General features: G+C 39.4%; 1 protein-coding gene across 2 annotated transcripts in view; it reads left to right on the top strand.

The window, feature by feature from the left end:
- The first annotated feature begins 1425 nt into the window (after window positions 1-1425).
- Window positions 1426-20400, top strand: part of phactr2 (phosphatase and actin regulator 2) — a 33845-nt gene continuing 14870 nt past the window's right edge. The window contains exon 1 of one of the 2 annotated variants that reach the window (XM_070916218.1): window positions 1426-1567. In XM_070916218.1, coding sequence (XP_070772319.1) covers window positions 1432-1567 — 136 coding nt within the window. In that variant the 5' untranslated portion in view covers window positions 1426-1431. Of the gene's footprint in view, window positions 1568-17026; window positions 17071-20400 lie in introns of those variants that run through there. The other variant, XM_070916217.1, reaches the window with a different exon arrangement.

Here is a 20400-nt window from a genome sequence, read left to right as displayed (position 1 = left end):
TACAACTTTGAGGTATTTGTACTTTACTTGAGTATTTATACTTTATGCTACTTTTATACTTCTGCTTAACTGCATTTTGGAGGCAAATATTGCACTTTTACAGCCTTAGTTATTAGTTAGATACAAGATTTAGATTATTAATGCAAAATATAACTGAGCTGATCACTATGAAGTAATTAAAATTAGCCCTACCTTTACCAGCTGCAACATTAAAGTGACATTAATGCATCACTAATCATAATCCAATAATATAATATATTTGATTCTGAAATGGGCCATTCTGTATAATGAGTACTTTTACTTTTGATACTTTAAATACATTTTGAATTTATACTTTTGTACTTTTACTTTAAATAGGATTTTGAATGCAGGACTTTCACTTGTAATAGAGTATTTTTACATTGTAGTATTTCTACTTTTACTCAAGTAAAATATCTGAATACTTCTTCGACTGATTATTATATATCGTGACCACAAGCACAAAAGCAGCATAAGTGTGGTGTGAAGCTACATGACAAACAAGCTTAGTATTTAGTTTGGATCAGGCCTATTAGCCTATATAAAATTGTAATCTGCTCAATTCAAACATCAAACTTTTTAAAAGTTATCTCACAAATATTTTCAAGTTCTGGTGTCCGGAAAAGGAGTTCAGAGTGAGTGGTCTTTCCTTTTTATTACCTCTAGGTGTAAAGTATGACACAAGCATTGGGTGTCAACATATGGAAAGCAGAAGAACTACACCAGAGTGGTGATTTAGCGACATCTAACGTTTAAAAGCTGCAGCCACGTAGGTTTGTCTGTTTTCCGTTATGTTACATTGACATTTTGTCATTGTGCAACATTTATTTGGTAATCTTTACTTATGAAATGAACTTCCCCGCTGATTATAAGCAAACGGAAGCTTTAGATTGTATATCCATGTGGTTATGGTTCTTTTGTAACTTGTTTCGACGACATTTCAAGGAATGCTTCAATAAATGTGTTAGTTTTTGTTGGGGAACAGCTGAAGACGTCCTCACTTCCTGAAAATAATGTATTGACATAAATTAAAACACCCGCATCAGAGGATATATTAAAGATGAAGGCCTAGTCAAGATATTCAGCAAAATAAAAACTAAAAGAACAGGTTCAGCAGTCAGTGAGATAATGGGCATGTAGCCACCATTACCTGTCACAAGTCTTCACTTAGTAGTGAGATCACATTTCATTATATTGGCAACCTGTCTTTCAGACGGGGCGTTAACAAACACACACACACACACACACACTGCTGCGGGAGGAAAAGTTTGAGTGAGAATAAGAGGAGGGGCGGGCTGCTGCTGCTGCTGCTGCTGCTGATGATGATGTTGAGGTTCATGCGGGGTTTCTCGTCTTCTGGTCACTGTGGGTGTGCGACCACTCCTCTCCTGCGGACTGACAGAGGAGGCGACCATGGAAGAGCAGGGGGACACCTACCCGGAGCTGAGGCATTTTCTCTCGCTGTGGCCTCTCCCCAGGTCCCGCTCAAAGAGTGACACCTCCGGATTTCGCTCCAGGGTGCTGTTCAGGCTCCGGGGAGCCCGCTCAGGTAAGATGAACCACACAGTTTAACGAAGGCAACCTGTAAAACTGGAAATGGAAATCCCGTCATAGGCTCTTGAGGTTCAGTAAACAAAATAAATATGACCCTAAAATGCTGTTCAGATCATTTCGATTATATTCAAGTTCAGCTGAGACCTCAGCACTTAACTCTCGCCTCTGTCTTTCAATATAAAATGACTCTCTTCTTTTGGTGTTTCAAGTTATACTAGTTATTCCTGGCTAGACAGCATCTCTGTATGACTAATACTAATACAGCAGCAGTGGCTTCCTGCTCCCCTACTTTGAAAAAACTTTCCTCCTCTCTTACTCTCACTCTGGATACCACACATAAGCAAAAAAACAAACTTTCTTTCTTTCTTAATTCCGTTCTTTCTTTCTTGTCTTTCTTTATCCATACTGTATTTACAGTGCCTATAAAGTATTGTCTCCTTTTTTTCTGATTTATTCCTGTTCAGAATCACAGTGTAGTAGTTTTTTTTTCCACCTCAAGAGCCTTTAATATTGAAATTCATCATAAAAAAAAACAATAAATAATTGCACAAATATTTATCCCTTTACTGTGGCACACCTAAATCATCACTGGTGCACCCAGTTGTTTTTACAAGTCACACATAGGCTGAATGGAGATCACCTGTGTGTAACTAAGTTGTGACAAGTCATTTTAGGTTAAATACATTAGTAACTAACCAACTACTGTTTTTGAAAGTATATGAAGACAAAGGAAAAAGCTGCTTCCAACCAGTAAATAGCGTACATCAATAATCCGGTGTCTTATATTTGTAGTGGGTAGATTAAGTGTCAAAAAGTTGTAAAACCTTGAAACATGAGGGTCAAGGGGAGGGGATGAAACCATTTCACAGGCATTTTAAGACCTTGGCGTGTTAACCAACTATGTGTCTCACATAAATGTCAGTGTCACACCTCTGCTGCCTGAAGCCTTTGGCTGTTGAGCCCTGGCAGCCTCACATATTGTTTCTGTGGTTTGAACCACTTCCTATCAGCCGTCTTCTGTGTTTTAGCCTAGAATTTATGGTGCACGCTGCTGATTTACACGCCTACACCTACTCCTGACATATACTCTATTCTGCAGTTTATTAATATGCTGCTTTGCACGAGGGCTATCTTTTTCTTACAGTAATACTTATATTAGAATTTGCAGTTATTTTGCTTATCTTCAGCTGCCACCGGAAGTGTTCTGTGTTTATGGTTAAAGTTGTAATTACAGGAAATGATCATGGAGTGGAGCAGTTAGGAAATTAGATGTCCAGAGTTATTTATGTCTCCTGCCAGTTTAGATTTTGAGCTTCATGGTTCAAACTGTCTGAGAGTGACTTGGCTTAGCCTGAAAATGAAACACTAGATTTGATTGTCAGGTACTTCATACAGTATATACGATCAGAAATCAGAAATCAGAAATACTTTATCAGCGTAAATTTAGAAATAAAAGTATGTACAAAATATAAAAATAAGAAATAGAGAATAAAAATATACACATTTACAATATTTAAGTGAAAATACAGAAAAAACAGCAATGTATATGTATGTCTATATATATATGTATGTATTTCACTGTCATTTAAGAATAAGTAATATTGAGATAGTATATGTAGAAGATTTCCAGTCTGTTTATTCTGAGTATCAGCGAGGAGTTGAACAGTTTGATGGCCACAGGCAGGAATGATTTCTTGTGGCGCTCAGTTGTACATTTGGGAGGAATGAGTCTCCCACTGAAAGTGCTCTTTTGCCTGACCAGTACGTCACGGAGAGGATGTGAGACATTGTCAAAGATGACAAGCAGCTTGGACAGCATCCTCCTCTCTGCCACCACTGTCAGAGAGTCCAGCTCCACCCCCACAACGTCACTGGCCTTGCGGATCAGTTTATTGAGTCTGTTGGAGTTTGCTACCCTCACATTATCTGTTTTTCTAAGTCATAGTTTTATGCAGTATGAATTCAGACCATGATTTTAGATTCCACAATTGAGCTAAATTCACCAAGAAATCACTTTAAGATTTACTCTACATATTATGTTGTGATGTGCAGTAAAACAAACTGTTTTTAAATCAAGCAACAGGGGGAGCTAATCCACCTTTTTTACAGAGATCCTTCATTTTTACAGAGATCCATGTGCATGTGCATTAAAAATGGCACTTCACACATACATTTTTCACGTCCGTCCCTGAAGCTTCAAAAGCGGCCAAACGTGGACTGAAGGAGAGCATGCTGGGTTCAGTTTGCTGAAATGTAGATAAGATCTGACATAAAGATCTAAACTATACATGATACAAACAGTATTTATCTTTTTTAAAACATTGTATGAATTACAGAACTTTTTTTTTTACTTTACTTATAGTTGACCCTGCTGATGAGAAATTTCTTTTGCTCAAGGAAAAGTTCTCCTGTGGGGGATATTTACAGGATTAATGGCTGAAGGGAGGGATGTCTTTTTTATGTCCATGTAGTTTTTTTTTTTTTTTTTAACAAACTCTAAGAAAACATGAGAATGAAAAGAAAACGCAGCCCACAGACTTGAGAACGTGCAAGTCAACAGGAAGCCTAAACAAATATAAAGTAGGTCATTTAAGGTGAAAGTGAGCTCAACAATCCTTCCCCACTTCAATCATTTATTCTTTCTTCATGTCTACTTCATTTTTTTCACTGTTAATTGGCAGATAAAACTTTGATCTTCTGGAAAGCAAGTGCATTTGCTGAAGCTAATGAGCCGACTTGTGGCAGCAATAATCTCTCTGCTATAACATTTATGGAATTGTAAGTTCTTTGGTTGATTTTAAAAGCAGTTCTTGCTTATTTGCACTTTGTACCTATTTCCGCCATATGACTGTAAGGTAAGGTACAGCACATATCTTCAAGATATCAGCAGTTTTGACACAAAGGTTTGTAAAGGAGGATATTTCCCCTCAAATCAAACAATTTGCCATCAAAACGTGTTTTTTTTATCACTATTTCAATGTGTAAGAATATGAGAATGCATATGAACGTGTGCGCTCACGTGTACATGCATTTGTGTTTGTGAAAAAGTCAGTTTGGGATCATTTGTTGGCTGAGATGGTCTTTGCTGTCTGTTGTAAACAGCATGCTGTGCTCCGGATGTAAGCTGTATCACTCCTGTAATTACACAGGCAGAGAAAAGACGAAAGAACTGGAGAGGGGGGTACAAGGGGAAGAGGGGACAAAATGAAGAGAAGAGGGCGAAAAAGAGAAGAGAAAAATGGGCAGGATGACCAAAGATATACTAAGACAAAAGAGAATAATAAGGGACAAAAAGAGGAGAGGGAAGAGAGTCAAAGAGAGAAGGCAAAAGGAGATGCTAGGACAGGATGATTAAGGAGGAGGAGAGGACAGATGGAAAGGCTGAAGAAAAGAATACAACAGAGGAGTGTCAGCTTGCTGGTACGCTCGGCTCCTTGTGGGTACTCTCCTCGAAATAACATTGATTATAGACCCTTTTAGTCTGCAATAACTACTTGTTAAAATGTACTGTAATGCGGAGAGCGGCCCTTCCCCCTTCACTGCCCACACACAGTCTATCCTCTGCCACTGTTGTAGCTGCTGTAACAAAAAGTTCTGGTTATGGTTTTCCTCAGTAATTAAAGGCCCCATCTGAACTGTTCTCATATCATCACAGCCTTTAGCTGTTGCATCAGAGGTGACTTCTCAAATTGAAGGTGTAATTATTATTGAAGTATACAGTTTTACATATATGTTGCAGATGGCCCAGTTTGTAAAAGCTGGTGATAAATAAACCTGTGTAGGGGATTTATATGTAGCTAATCTGGTGTGTAATCTGGAAGCTTCAAAAACATTTTCATATTCACATTTAGCAAAAATAAATAAGGTTACAGATCCCAACAGGTCTCTAAACAACACTAAGTCTCTACAGCCGGGCTACCAGCTCTTTGAGGCTGTACTTAGCGGTGCATGCTAACATGCTCAGAATGACAATGCTAATATGCTGATGTTTATCAAGTATAAGGTTTTCCATGTGTTAGCATGATGGGAACGCCATTAGTCTCTATGTAGTCAAAAACCAAAGTATTTTGGTGTGATGAAGACACCCTGAATGTGTTCAAGTGTCAAATGTCATGAAGTTAACGTTGGCTTCTCTTAACCGTGACTGCTGTCGTTCCCTCACCTTAACCACGTGGTTATTATTGTAACCACGACGACGAAGGTCCCCTAACCTTAACGAAGTAGCAGATGCTGTCTATAATGCTGTTATCTCATTTTAAATACGCCACACCGAATGATTACACCTGTGGGCAAACAACAGGTGATTGTAATCCAATAATTATAATTGATTGCATGGTGACACACAGCTGTGTTGTCTTGGTAGTTAATCTAGACTCCCTTCAGTTGTCCTGGACACGTACATTTTAATGCTTTTGAAAACGGACTTTTTCTTCTTCCTTTCTCTTATAATCATACCCCAAGTGTTCAGTGTGATTGTCTCTGCCTGTTTTTGGGTGGATTGTATGTGTCGTTCTCACATTTAATGGTGAGAAAAGAGGGTTAGACAGCATGTCTTTTTAATTAGGCCAGTTGACCTTGTGAGGTACTGGCACTTTCATGTTTTTCATCTACTTTTAGTTTCTTTTGTGTGCGATTGTGTGTGCATGTGTGGGTGGGTGTCGTTGGAGTTGATGAGCTAGTTGTTTTTCTTCTCGCTTGTTAAGAGCCGTTTCATTGGACTGCTTTCTCCGTTTTTCTCACCCCCCTTCCATCTGTCTATTAGTAACTCTGTGCAGTTACTTACTAAGCCTTTAACTCTATTAATATTTGTTGGAACGCCTCAGCAGCAAATGAACAGGATGTTAACATTACGCTGCACAGCCTCTAATGATGCTGTGTATATACAGTATGTGTATAATGGAAATTTAATAAACACTTTGAATTAGTGACAAAAACAACATAAGTTTCTAAGCTTTAATATTTTTACACATTAGACAGTCAAGGAGAGGATGAAAGAGGAGAAGAGGGAAGTTAAAAGGAATAAAACAGGAAAACTAGAACGTATACAGTACAATAAAGTAGATTGGAAAGGTAAGCACTATACCACATGGCATTATAGTAGCTGTGTAATGGTTGTTTCAGTCAGTCCATCAGCGTATTTCATAATGTCCTGCTCCACTTATTCTTTTCACAGCTGGAACTTTAGTATCAAAAGAGACACCTTTTATGAAGAACAGGAAATTAAAAATAAACTGCGCTTGATACACACACAGACACACACACACACAAAGCAGTTTGTGTGTATTTAAAGGGAACACGCAGTATCTATTATGACAGCTCCAGGCATGACATCCAGCATCAAACCATCACCGGCATAGAGATGACATGTTTACTGTGTTGAGTGGCTCTTCACAACACTGGAGGGCCTCAAGTGTGTGTGTGTGACAGAAAACAAGAAAGAAAATTTGCCTCTTAGTCCTTCTTGCACTCTCTGTCTGTACCTTTGATTACTTTCTATCTCTCCTAAGGCTTGTGTCTATCTCAGAGTTTATGTGTATTGATTTGTTTAATGTTCTGATTATTACTGATGTTATGTTTATGATCACGGCTTTAATATCTGCTTTGTTTTTATCATTGCGCAGTCACTGTGGCGCCATGGTCTTCAGGTGTATTCCCCATTAAGCAGTTTGTCTTTAAAGCCCCTGAAAAATTTGGCTTCAAATCTTAATTATTTCTCGACATTAAATGTTGTGTTACTAAGCAACAGTCAAGGTTTAAAAAAATCTATTTATATTATTTATTGAGAGTTTAACACTCAAAAACACAACTAATGTCCTTCATCAAGACTGTATGGGTGTGGTTTGATCCGATCTGATTGACAGTTTTTCCAATTAAAGGTAAAAAAAAATTGACCTGTAATTGGAGAAAACATGCAATTTGAAGAATTCACCTTGGACTCTGGGAAATTGTGCATTTTGTGTGACATTATGATAGGATAAACAATTGAATCAATATATAATTGACAGAGTTGAAGTTAAAATTAAATTAAATGGGGTTGAAACAACCTTAAAATGTGTTTTTATGTTATTATTGCGGAATATGACTATATATATGTATATATACTATATATATATATAAAAATATAGATGAAGAAAAGTGCTACAAGGAAGTAGTAAACACACTAAACATACAGCACACATACAGCTCTATATTCCTTCTCTCTTTCTATAACTTCATCCTTAACAGTGACTCCTCATCTGCATCCTGCTCTCCTTTCTGTTCCTCTCCTCTCCTTATTTCCTACGTCACTGTGGGACCTCATCACAGGCGGGAGAGTGAAGAAAAACGAGAGAGACTGGAGCCAGACTCAGTGGCCAGAGGAAGGAGGAAAAACTTGACAGGCATGGGAGATGGAGATAAATGCGGAACGATACACAAATTGGGAGGGAGAAAGAGGAACTGAGATGGAAACAAACATTAACTTTTAATGCTCTTATTGGGGAGGGGAGACAGGAGGGAGGGATGGAGGGAGGGAGGAGGGGCAAATGAGTAGCAGACAGTGGAGAGAGACTGAGGGAGGGAGGGCAGAGTGATGAAGGAGGGAAGTAAACAGCGAGACAGAGAGAGAGAGGGAGGGGGGAGAGAGAGAGAATAGGAGAAGAAGGGAGACAGCGAGAAAGGGAGGAGGGGGAGTCAGTGGGGGGAGGGAGGGAGGCAGAGAGGTGGTGTGTCGGGAAGAGGCAAGGATCAACTCACACTGCTGATAATATTCCCTGGGTCAAGTCATGGAACATGACGGTGAGTTTTCTTCTTATTTAATCTTCCTTCTGTATCTGTCACCTTCTCTGTGCATCTGTGTCAGAATCAGAATCAGAATCAGAATCAGAAACTGTTTATTGCCAAGTAACATACATTACAAGGAATTTGCTGTGGTCTGAAGGTGCTATTGTTTTGATAACAAATAAGTAGAATATAAAAGCTAAAAAAAAAAAAAAAAAAAGCTAAGGTCAATGTGCATCTGTGTCAGAGTCTCATTGACCTTCTGTGTCTGTGTTAATGTAGCAGAAGGCATGTTAGACACAGAGAGAGATCTTCTCCACCGCTTGTCCTTCCTCTCCTCACATGTTGCCCTTAAACACGTAGCTTTGATTGTCACCTGTTAGCTGGTGACTGCTGTACATGTAACGTGTACACACAGGTTGTAAATCCTCATCCTATCTAACGTGAGTTATGAACCAGCCTGCTCACAGTGTCTGTATTTAGTTTGAAGTTAGCTTTGTAAAGGCCACTCAGTTAAACAAATTAAAAAGGGTGTCACAGTGCATTTAAACGTGCACATGAGCCAGTATTGGTGGCTTTGTTTTGCAACATGAGCTCATTTGTATGAGCATCTGACCATTGTTGATGGAGATCATTTGTTCTGGGAGCTGTCACTGTGTCTGTCTGAGAGACGCAGAGCGGGTGTTTCTCTTGTACTCCTTCGCTTCATAATCTAAAATAAATATGCAGCATAGAGCAATGACAACAACACACAGTCATGCATTATGTACAGGAACACTACTTTAAAGACACAAGCTACACTGTGTGCAATATTAATAAGATGCTAATGCTGCAAGTAGAACACTTAATAACATTAAGGTTGGCTATATCCTCACTTAACCAGCCTTCTGGTGTGCTACGAGGGGCCAGATTTGGCAATGCTTATGAAGCCATGATGATTGTGTGCTTGACTTTAAAAGCATTATTGGTTTTGTAAGTCTGCCCACAGTTGCATTTTAGCATTATAGTTTCTATAGTTTCGCATCTAATGGCAGTAACTTTATTGTTGATATTTTTATAAAGGAAAGCTAATAAATCCAGGTGGCATCTTAGCTGGCACACATCTTGGGTGTATAGGACTAAATGACAATGATAGTCGATGCATTGGTTGGTGTCACACTCAGCTAGAGGAGGCAGGCAGGCTATATCGGGCCCATGTTATCTAATATAGTTTAATTACTGCTTGCAGAGGTTGTCATAACATATCACAGTGTTTAATACGCAAAGAGCCCCTGCTGCCATGTGTTAAGGAAGAAAACCAGGAATTTCGTTTTTGTCTATTGTTGTCTCAGGTAAGCTTTACTACAATAAATCCACTTTAATCAGTGCTCCTTTGTGTGTTTGTCTGAGTTGATGGGGATGTGGGCTTGGTACTGAATGGGTACACAACAAATGATCGCTGTTGTGAATTTGTGAAACAGCATTTTGCAAGGCAAAGCAGCATCTGTGAGTGTGCACAGCGATGTGTGTGTCTGCAGTGAGCAGTGGTGAATGGTTGGTCACAATTCTTTGTGTTTTGCCTGCTCACTGGTGAGTGTGTGTATTTGCATATACTCATTTGACTAAAGTCATTTAGCATTGCACGTCCTCTGCACTCAGGGCAACTGAAGTTACCGTCTTAGAGAAAAAGGTGACTGAAAAGGTTATGCTGAAGTGACAAATGCTGTCAGTTTCGTAGTTTGCAACTGTCTCTGTAAGGTATGTTTGTTTATCTCTCTCTCACACACTCATTTAATTTGATGTGCCCTGGTAAAACAACATACTTCCTGTTTGACAGATGGATCTTCTTGTTTGGCAGGTTCATCCATCTGTCCAACTCACTTGTTTTTTTAAAGAGAAATATCCTCCTGTTGATGTAATGATTTACTGGATGACTTACACGCTAGAAATAGTCATCTTGGTCAAATAAATATAAATTTATCTTGGCTGGAAAATCTGCTTACATTAGTAAGACTGCCACTTTCATTGGTGGTGATAGTCTTTACTTGTGTACAGCTGTACAGTTGCTGTAAACATGAGATATAGTGTCAAAACTGAAAGAGGTTAGCATGCAGTGCTGCCACAGATCTCTTAAGCCACACTCTGGTAACAGACATCTGTGTGACAGTAAAAGCGGGCAGGACGTTGGCCAAAGAAACCGTCATCAACCAGTGGCAGTCTACTTTAAAACAAACCATGCTGAGCCTCCATAAGCGTAATAATGTCCTGACTAACAGCCACACGACGCAACTGAGCAAACATGACAGACGTGCTTTGGACAGCTGTTTTTGCAGTTGACAGCGGCTCTCCAGTAAATCTGTACAAATATGGCCTTATATAGAGAGTATGAAAGTGTAGAACTAAGTCTTGGCTGCTGTTTGTTTACTCTCCCCATTCGCTTTCCTCTAATGGCCTCATATCACACACTTACTGCCCTGGCTGGTGTTGTCTTTATAAAACATAGTATTCTCATGTTATTACATTTTCCTGCTACTGCGGGCTTCATCCTGAGGTTATTATGAAAGACCCCACACTACAGTATCAATCTTTCCTCCATCTCTCTCTCTGTCCCTGTCTCTCTCTCTCGCTCTCTCTCTCTCTCTCTCTCTCTCTCTCTCTCTCTCTCTCTCTCTCGAGCTTTCTCTCAAGCTCTTTGGCTGCACGTCTGGCAGGATGTCAACTATTGATTTATACAGGCAACATTTTAGCTAGCTTATGGGTTGTGCCAAACAGAATACAACAAACAGGAGATCAGGTTTCAGACAAGCTGGCTGGCATATGTGAAGAGGAAGAGAAATGACAGTAACTACTTCTGCATTTTGCAATAAAAGACTGTACAGTTAATATTATACGGTAAATACCCTTTTAATAGGGATATATGGGGTTATGAAGGTGCAGAGAAAGGACAAACCTGCGTGTGTAAGGAGGAATAATTGAATTGAATATTGGCTGGTTTTAGATACTACATAAAGGCTTCCTTTCACTGTGTGGAGCCAGATCATGTGCAGGAACTAAATTGTCCAATATTAAGTTAAAATTTTAGATTATTATCAGCAGCCAAAGCCACAAGCATCGCAATTTATTCTCAAAGCAATTTCATGGCCACGATAAATATCAGTCAGTGATTTATATTTGGTGGCTACACTATAAAAACAACAAGAGTCAGACCTACTGAGAGCAGAGGTCTTTTATGGATGAAATTTCACTTTAAAGTCCCTAAAAACTCATTTTCAATTTGCGTATTTAGATAACGTGGAAATTCGGATATGTTATCTTGTTGCGGTGTCTTCCTCTGCAATGGTTTAATGACACCCAACTGGAGAATCAGTGCCACCAACAGTTTATCTCGATGTGCCCAACACCTAATATTTGCATAACAGTAATGGACGGAAATGCGCATTAATTAACATTTTATTTAGCAGATTTTCTGGAAAATTCGGCTAAAATGTGGGCTAAATTTGGACAGAAACGTATAGCAAGAAGCTGATTGAGAATATAAGTTTGGAGTAATAGTCGTACTTGAATGCTAGAGCAGAATCTGCTAATGACAGGGAGCCCTCACACATTCACTCTGAATACATAAAGCATGGTCAATGCATTTTACAGGATCCCAACAATGACATTTTGACACATTTTGCTAATCATACGTATTTGACAGACTATGTTTTGGACAAATGAAACTTCACAGTGCTGTGAGGAGTTTTCACTGGGTGTGCACTGAGAACATTTAAGAACAGTTCCCCAGCTTGGTTTGCTTGTATAACAGAGCCTGTTCCTTGCTGAGTCACACTAGACTGTTATGACAGTTTGGTGCAGACTGTTATAGTACAGAGATGTCCGGTCCCTGACTCTGGAAAAGGTTAGCTGCTCCATAACATGGAAAAGCCACGGGTGTAACTTCACACACTTAAACCAGTTTGGATCTATGCATGTAAGGGTGCAACCACACAGAACTGTAACATAGGCAACTTGTAATGAGAGTGCTCCTTTTAGTCATGAATGCACAAAATCCTTTTAGCAAATGAGCCCAACGACACGCACACATGTGCGTGTATTCCCTGTCCTTTTGGCTATGACAATATTTTGAGGCTGTGCCCTGGCAGAAATTTAGTTTAATAAATAAATCAAGGGGAGGGGAGAAAGGCTCTGAAAAGTAGCACTTAAACAATTATTACCCCCTTGTTCCGCTGAGGCTACTACTTAATATTTGATGACTCCTTTCCTTTCTTCTGGACCTCCTCTTCCTCCACCTCTCCTGTCTTTCCTTTTGCTGTTCCGGTCAATGGAAAGGTCAGCCTCCCTCAGTTGATCTCCGTTATTTAGTGTCAGGATAAACAGGACCCAGTTCCTGAAAAGTGTCACCTTGCCACACACAAATTCCCATACCCAAAGGGGTGTCCTCTTGACTTATTGTATTCTTGCACAGATTTACAGTAAAAGCATCAGATTGATTTAAGCTAAATCCAGAGGGAGCTTTTCCCTGCATTTGTTTGGTCAGTAATTGACACAGAGGAATAACAAGTTTGAAGCAGCCAAGGGTCAATAGTGAGTTTGTGGCCAGAAGTTTCCAAAGAAAAGATACGGTCACGGTCAAACATGTTATCTTTATCTTTGGGTTTTCTGTTGACAAGTTTTGACTTTCTTGACTTCATGTCTGTCTGTCTGTCTGTCTGTCTCTTTCACACATACACACACTTGATTTTTTGTCATCAGGCAATATCTTAAAATACAGTTAATATAAGGAATACTGAATGCATGGGAAATAAGATTCTATTGAATAGTGGAAGTCTCGTCTAATGTGGAAGTCATGTTCTAATTCAGGTCTAAGGCCTGTGTGTCAATATGTGTAATAACTGAGTGGATCCGTGGTCACATGGTGCATCATAATCATTACAGGAGAAAATTGTGTTTTGAGGCAGATGGACTGTGAACTGTAATGTGCAAGAAAAAATGACATTGCTTCAATCCCAACCCCAAGGGGAAATTTGTCCTACAGCCAGAAACACAGAACACACACAGACTTGAACATAAAAACATACAATAAAAACATCAATGTCTCAAAATCTCAAACCCCCCATACTTTCTGTCTGTTTGGTGCTAATGAAAGAAGCAATCAGGTTACATTATGTGGCCATTTTGACCCACTGATTGTGACTACTCCCCCGGGCTCTGTGTTGATCTGTCTTGTATGTAAATGCACTGAGCATAAACAGGGCTGGGTCAGTACACCTGGTGACAGGTGCCTTTTTCTGTGTCATCACAACATTATTTTCCACTGTCCTTTAACACATGTGTAGCCTCCAACAAATACAGTATAGGTTGCAGATACATCAAGTTGATGACATTACCTCCCTGTCAGTGCTAACGCAGTCACTTTCCTCTGTTAACTTCACTAAGTACAACCATCCTCCTGTCCTGTCTTTGTCCTCCCACCTCTTCAATTATCCACTTCCATCTGATTGACAGCTTCTCGGTGTGAATGTGCATTAGGCGTGCATTATTGTATACTACAAATAAAACTGTGTTTTGAGTCTTTGCAAAGGTTCTCAAACTGCTGAGTAGATAAAGTACACTCAAGATATTTATGTTTAATGATCTTGCGAGTCACGTTGGGATGAGAAGATTTAAATCAGCCATGCTCGAGTGCACATGTAAAGAAAATGCAGCAAATCTTATGATATTGTTGACAGGTTACAGATGAGTCAGGTGACAGTATTAAGAGGTGGTGAATGAGGCTGTGCAAAAATATTAACAACTTCGGTCTGCACACAGTGCTGCAGGAGCCAAATACACGTTTTATGCCACATTTGTTTTGTTTGGAATTCGCTGCTGGCTTTATTTTTCCTATTGCAGCAATGTACCTCTCTTATGTGATTATATACATGCTAAGACTGTTCTTACCCTTTAATGACTTAGGGGAGAAAAGGAGGGGTGTACAACAGTGACATGGAGAACCAGAAACAATGGTTTTACAATAAGAATGAACAAGAATTACTTCAACAAATCATCTTTAGTCTCCTAGTTAACCTGAGGAGCAGTCATTTGAGTTGTGTAGTAAACACTTGATGGCAGTCTTGGCCTTAATCAAACACTAGATGGCAGTCTTGGCCTTAATCATTTCACTTCCAGATCAGGCAAGTTTTATTTGGCAATGTCACGCGGTGTGTGTGTGTGTGTGTGTGTGTGTGTATGTGTTCTGACTGCTGTCTGACCCGCTCAATTCTGTCTAGCTGGGACCTGAAACGTCTCAACACACACTTTGTTGACAGTGATGACAGATAAAGCTCTCTCTCTCTCTCTCTCTCTCTCACACACACACACACACACACAGACACACACATACACACATGTCACACTACATTACACTGTAGTTGACCCACACATTGAGAGTCTCAGGAGGGAGTGTTTGGCTCAGTTGTCAGTGAGAAGTGGTGTGAGCTCATATTCGTCTAATATTAAACACATATTATTTCTCTGTCCTACTATCAGACGATTAAGAACGTTGACTAATTTGCTCCCCTTTGACCCTCTCAGAGCTGGATTCAGGTTTCACTGCCATCTCCTTTTTTCAAAATAAATCGCCTCTGGAGTAGAGATTACTGCACTGACCCTCCTCTGGAGCCACAGAGACTGTAAGCTCATGTTTTCATTATGGACTGTAAGCTTGATACATTGTGCCACACTGGGGTTTGTCGATTCCCAAGCCTGATCCCACATATATCTTTAACTTTCAATCCAGAAATTTGTAATTTTATTGTTGTCTTGGTGGAATTCCTTTAAACCAACGGTTAGACAAAGTGACAGTGAAGCTAATGAAGTTCCTCTTTCTTTCTTTTCAGTTCTATATGACGGCTGCACTCTGCCTATTCAACATTAAAGGAAACTCAGCTAAAGTTAGACTTTTCGAATCATAATTTATAAATGAAGGCTTAAATGTCAAAATATATATTGTGGAATTGTGGCCGGGGAGGACTTTTAATTATGTCGACAAGCAATTATATAATATACAATATTGGTTAAATTCTATGCTGTGCCATACCATATAGCACACCACACATCATACAAGTGCTATAACTAATCATTATTGTCTCTGTCACTCTCATCATTTAGCCTGTAAACTGTCACAAAATAGTGAAAAAAGCAGATTACAGGTTAGCAGAGCACAAGGTAACTTTTTCAGATTACTTATTGTCTGACTAAAGAGCCCAAAAACACTCAAATTATAATGATATAAAACAGAGAAAAGCAGCAAATCCTCACATTTGAGAAGCTGTATGAGCCTGATAAATGACTTCAAAACAAAATCGAAATGGTTGATTCATTTATTTTTTTGTTGTTCAATTAAGGCAAATCAAGGGAGGTTTCTTTTATGATAATAAACTAAGTATGCATTTTGGACTGGTGTTGGAACAAAATAAGCTATTTGATGGCATCATCGTGGGCTTTGGGAAACGTTGATGCTCATAAAATGTTATCGTCCAAAGAATGAATTGAGAAAATAATCTACAGATTAATTGATAATGAAAATAATTGTTTGTTGCAGCTCTAATCTACTTGAATTGCATCATACCTTTTACCCTGACAGCCATCATCCCACCATCTCGTCTTATCTCTCCCTGCTTCCTGGGATAAGGAGTTAGGTCTATTTGTGGATCTCTGTGATATCCAGGTCTGCACCACAGACTATATAGTCTATGGTCTGCACACACACAATCATACTTGCTCTTTAAAAGCTATTAGAAATTAAACAACCAAAATGGTTGGAAACCACTGGAATGTGTTGTATTCTATAAACTCATCATATGATTTGATATGACGTAAAATATTCATCTGAAATGTAGTATAAGTATAAAGTAACATAAAATGGACATAGATTTATTTGACAAATTACCTTGCAGGTTCAGATTGTTATACAAAATATAAATCGACTATTTATTATTGTGATTATGAAGTATTATTATACATTAAGCTACCCAGCAGTAAATAAAGTAGCTGAAATTAGCCCCACCCTTACCAGCTGCAACATTAAAGTGACTCTTATACATTAATGCATCACTAATTATGATCCAGTAATATATATTGTTCATGTCATTATGCCATTTTGGTACTTTAGGTATATTTAGATGCTAATACTTTTACTTAAGTAAGATTTTGAATGCAGGACTTTTACTTGTAACACAGTATTTTTACACTGTGGTATTGCTTCTTCTAAGTAAAGAATACTTTTACCACCACTGAGTACAAGCACCTCAAAACAGTACTTACTTAAGTACAGTACCTGAGTGAATGTACCATTATTAAGTTGTCTTGGCCAGTGTAAACTAGTGTCTGAAGGTGTCAGACCCCTCCACCCTTTGACCTCAGCAGCGCCTTTAATCTGACTGGAGGAATGAGAGGCATTCTTCAGCTGCTCGCGGGAGGAGGAAGAAGAGGTGGGAGGGGAAGTTACGACGTAGTAGCGACCCAGTCAGTCAGTGAACCTAGTTTCCAGCGACTCAGCCATCACGGTCTGAAACTTCTTTTGTGTGTGTGTGTGTGTGTGTGTTTGTGTGTGTGAAATGAACTCACTCGGCGGCTGCGGGCGGGATTTTCGCGGTGATAGAAGGCCGTGATCGTGGGAGTTTTGTTGGGGAGGGGGGGGGGGCTCGGTTCGGCCCGGTGCTCCGGAGAAGCTGAATATGGGTCAGACTGCTGTGTCTGCCGTGTCTCACACTGCGAGCGGTGAGTGCGTGTGTGTGTGTGCGTGTGTGTGCGCTCACTCCCTCTTCTCTCTCTCACACACACATTCCGCTATCTTTATTCAGGATGTCTGCTCACTTTTTTGCTTTCTTTCTTGAACATTTCTGTCGGGTAATTTATCGAAACTTCCTCACAGTTCAACATAAACAAAGCGCTAAATGGTTTCATGCTAATAGGAAGTTAGCTAACGAGATGTAACTGTCAACGTTGGTGTTTAAATTAATTCAAACGCTCTTGCAACACTATACTCAGTGTCTCTGTTTCTAAATTTATCGCTGCTTGTGTTACCCAACTGTTGTAAAGTAGTGAAATAGCCAGTGTTAAAGCTGTTGTGTAACCAAAGAGTTGTTTATAAGGCTGCTTTGTTGCTGCTGGCTAATGAAGCGCACTGTTTGATGTGAGTTTATGTATTTAGCAGCCTGTTTGACGCGAGTCAAACTGAACTGAAGGAGAGCAGCTTAGTTTTTAACCCTGTTGTTTTTCCTAGAAGAGACCAGATAATGAGCAGGGGGCTATATGAAGCCCGTCTAGCTCAGTAGATTTACATTCATTTCACAGTAAGGAACCTAATTAACCAAGACAACATCATGACTAAGTCAACAAGTGGGCCTACTCATAGGCTTCACAGGAAATGTCATCACTCACAGATGAGGTTTGACAGTTGCAAAGCTCAATATTTAGATTTTGTCCAAGAAGAAGTAGTGCTGGAGTTCTCCCTAAGGGTGCAGCTAATTATTATTGTGGGACCAGAGAACTTGTCCTTGAAAAAGACTTAAAAGATTTTTCTGTTGATTGAGAGATACATAAATATAGATATTATCACATGAGAGAAAGAAAAACAGAAAATCCAACACTTTAACCGTCAAATGTTTGGCATTTTTGCTTGAAAAATGATTGAAACGATTAACCGATTATCAAAATAGTTGCCAATATTTTTTTCTGTTGATCGGCTTAATTATTGACCAATTATTTTCAGCTCTAGACTCCTCAGCTCTCTTATCTCAGTGACTGAGAGTCATGCAGGTTTCATGTCAAATCAAGGGTTGCTTCACACCTGCAGTACAAAGCGAAAGCTCTCAAACAGCTACTGAGTGGCCTTTGTGGTGAGATTTCTCCTGTTGGACGACGAGTCCAAGATTAAGAGTGAACTTTAAATATCAAAGAATTTAGCTAATTTCTGACTGTATTTTATATACCAGCGTGACTAATGGAAACATCACTCATCATACACACAGAGTTTGTTCAGGTGTATGTAGTCAAAAATAGCAGAGGCTGTATACATTCAGGCAAATTGTAACACAAACCCAACTGAAAACGGCTACAAAAACTACTGAAGGTACTAGCTACTGAAATAACAAATGTGTGGATGCATCAAAAGTTTGTTTTCTCTGATGAAGCTACATAGAGTGACATAAAGCCTTAGATAAAATATGAGTCTACATAACATAAACTTCACCTGCTGTACCTCAGTATTTCCAGTGACATCACAGGAGTGTGCGAGAAAGTGCTGTACCTCCATGCTTACAAATAGTTATTTCTTGCCATCTGTAGTTCCCAGTCTGCCTGTGAGCCATAAAAGTAAACATTTCACATTTGTTCACATTTTTTTATGGGAACGCTTTAAGGCAGTGAGGTACAGGAAGCGACGAAGGACTCCGGATGAAAACAGAGCTGGACTTTTTTATGACGCTGTCAGCATTTAGAGTAAAACCTAAATTGTTTTGTAGCACACTTAAGCCAACATGCATAGGAACCTGAGGCTATAATGGTGATCTATAAGCTCTACTGGGCTGTATTGTGGGTCAAGAGTTCACTATCTTGAGTTAAGCAGTGCTGTGCTTGTCTGGCCTACATTGGAGAAAGATGTGGAAGAAATGACCCAAGTGTTAAAACTGCAGCTAATGCCCAGTGCCGCCCCACCCTACGCTCTCATCCAACACCCCTTGTTGCCTTGTTTTCTCCTTCTTTCCTTTTCCGTTAATTCCCTCCTCTTTCCCACATTTTCTTTTTCCCCATCTCAGTTTCCACTTCTTCCCGTCTTCCTCTGTCTTCTCTTCTCCTCTCTTTTGTCTCTCTTTTACCCCTCCATCCCTCTTCCTCTGTCCGTGACGTCCGGTTCTTCCCTCCCCGGTGACTTGCAGTGAAGGAAGGAAGCCTCTCCCTTTCCCCTCCTCCTCAATACATGTTCCTGCTATAACATCTGAAAAAAACATGCTGGCTTTGTCACAATACATCGCCAATTTAACCCTTCAATGTTATGCCAGACAATATATGCCTCCCATAATATAGAAAACATGAACAACTGTGAAACCAGTTTAACATAATTCACATTTAGTGTAATTGGAACAATAATTGAATTTCACTGAACAAGTTCTATGTGCGATTGCTTCATTTAGATGTCTGTTGTGTCTCAAGTTGTGTTTCCGATTTCCACAGCTGCTGTATATCCAAATCCTGACTCACCCTTCTAGCGTGATAACAGTGAGTCATCTGTTTAAAATAAAAATCCACTGTGGAATCACGGAGTCAGCACCTGTGATGTGTAATAACATCTCTGAGTTAACCTGAGGTGCGTTTAAGCCACGTCAATGTAATTATAAAGCTGTAGTCAGTATTATTTTGGTAAAAATCCATTGTTTTTCTTGGACGGCTCTGTCTTGCCTGAAATGCAGGATTGCTGTAAAACTGCAAACGTTTGCAGTTCTTGTGTGTAATGAATGGATTTTAATTTTCATAATTGACCCAGGCTTACTTAAACAATACTGTTGTATTAATCAGCAGATTAATAAACTAAAGCCCTGAATTGCCCTCATTTCATCTTTCTTGTAGGACTTACAGTTTACAGTGTATCTGATTTCATTTGTCATGTTGTAGAGTACAAGTCTGATAGTGGTTCATGCTGTCACTTCCTTTGTTGCTGACAGTTGACCTCTGTATTTATATGTCGGGGGGTAGGGTGGGGTTAACATGGTTTTGCCTTGTAGTTCAACAAATCACCCACGCTGTGGTTAGAGTTTGGTTAAGTTTAGGCACAAAAAATAATTGATTAGATTTAGGGAAAGATCATAGTCTGGGTTAAAAGAAGTACTTTGTTAAGGTTGGGGTACCTTCGTCGCCATGGTTACAATAATTAATTAATAGTTAAGGTTAAGGAACGATTGTGGTCATGTTTAAAAAAGTTGACTGTTGGTTGGAAACTGGAAACAAACTGCGGTCTCATGTGTTAAAGTCTGATGTTTTATTGACCCCTCCATCCACCCCGACCTCCTCCCTACATGGACTTTGTCGCTCTGTAACAACGTCACCTGACTT

Source organism: Enoplosus armatus, chromosome 12 (genome assembly GCF_043641665.1).
Source record: "Enoplosus armatus isolate fEnoArm2 chromosome 12, fEnoArm2.hap1, whole genome shotgun sequence".
Lineage (NCBI taxonomy): Eukaryota > Metazoa > Chordata > Actinopteri > Centrarchiformes > Enoplosidae > Enoplosus > Enoplosus armatus.
The sequence above is the reverse complement of the archived record's forward strand: the minus strand, read 5'-3'. Positions and strand labels throughout refer to the sequence as shown.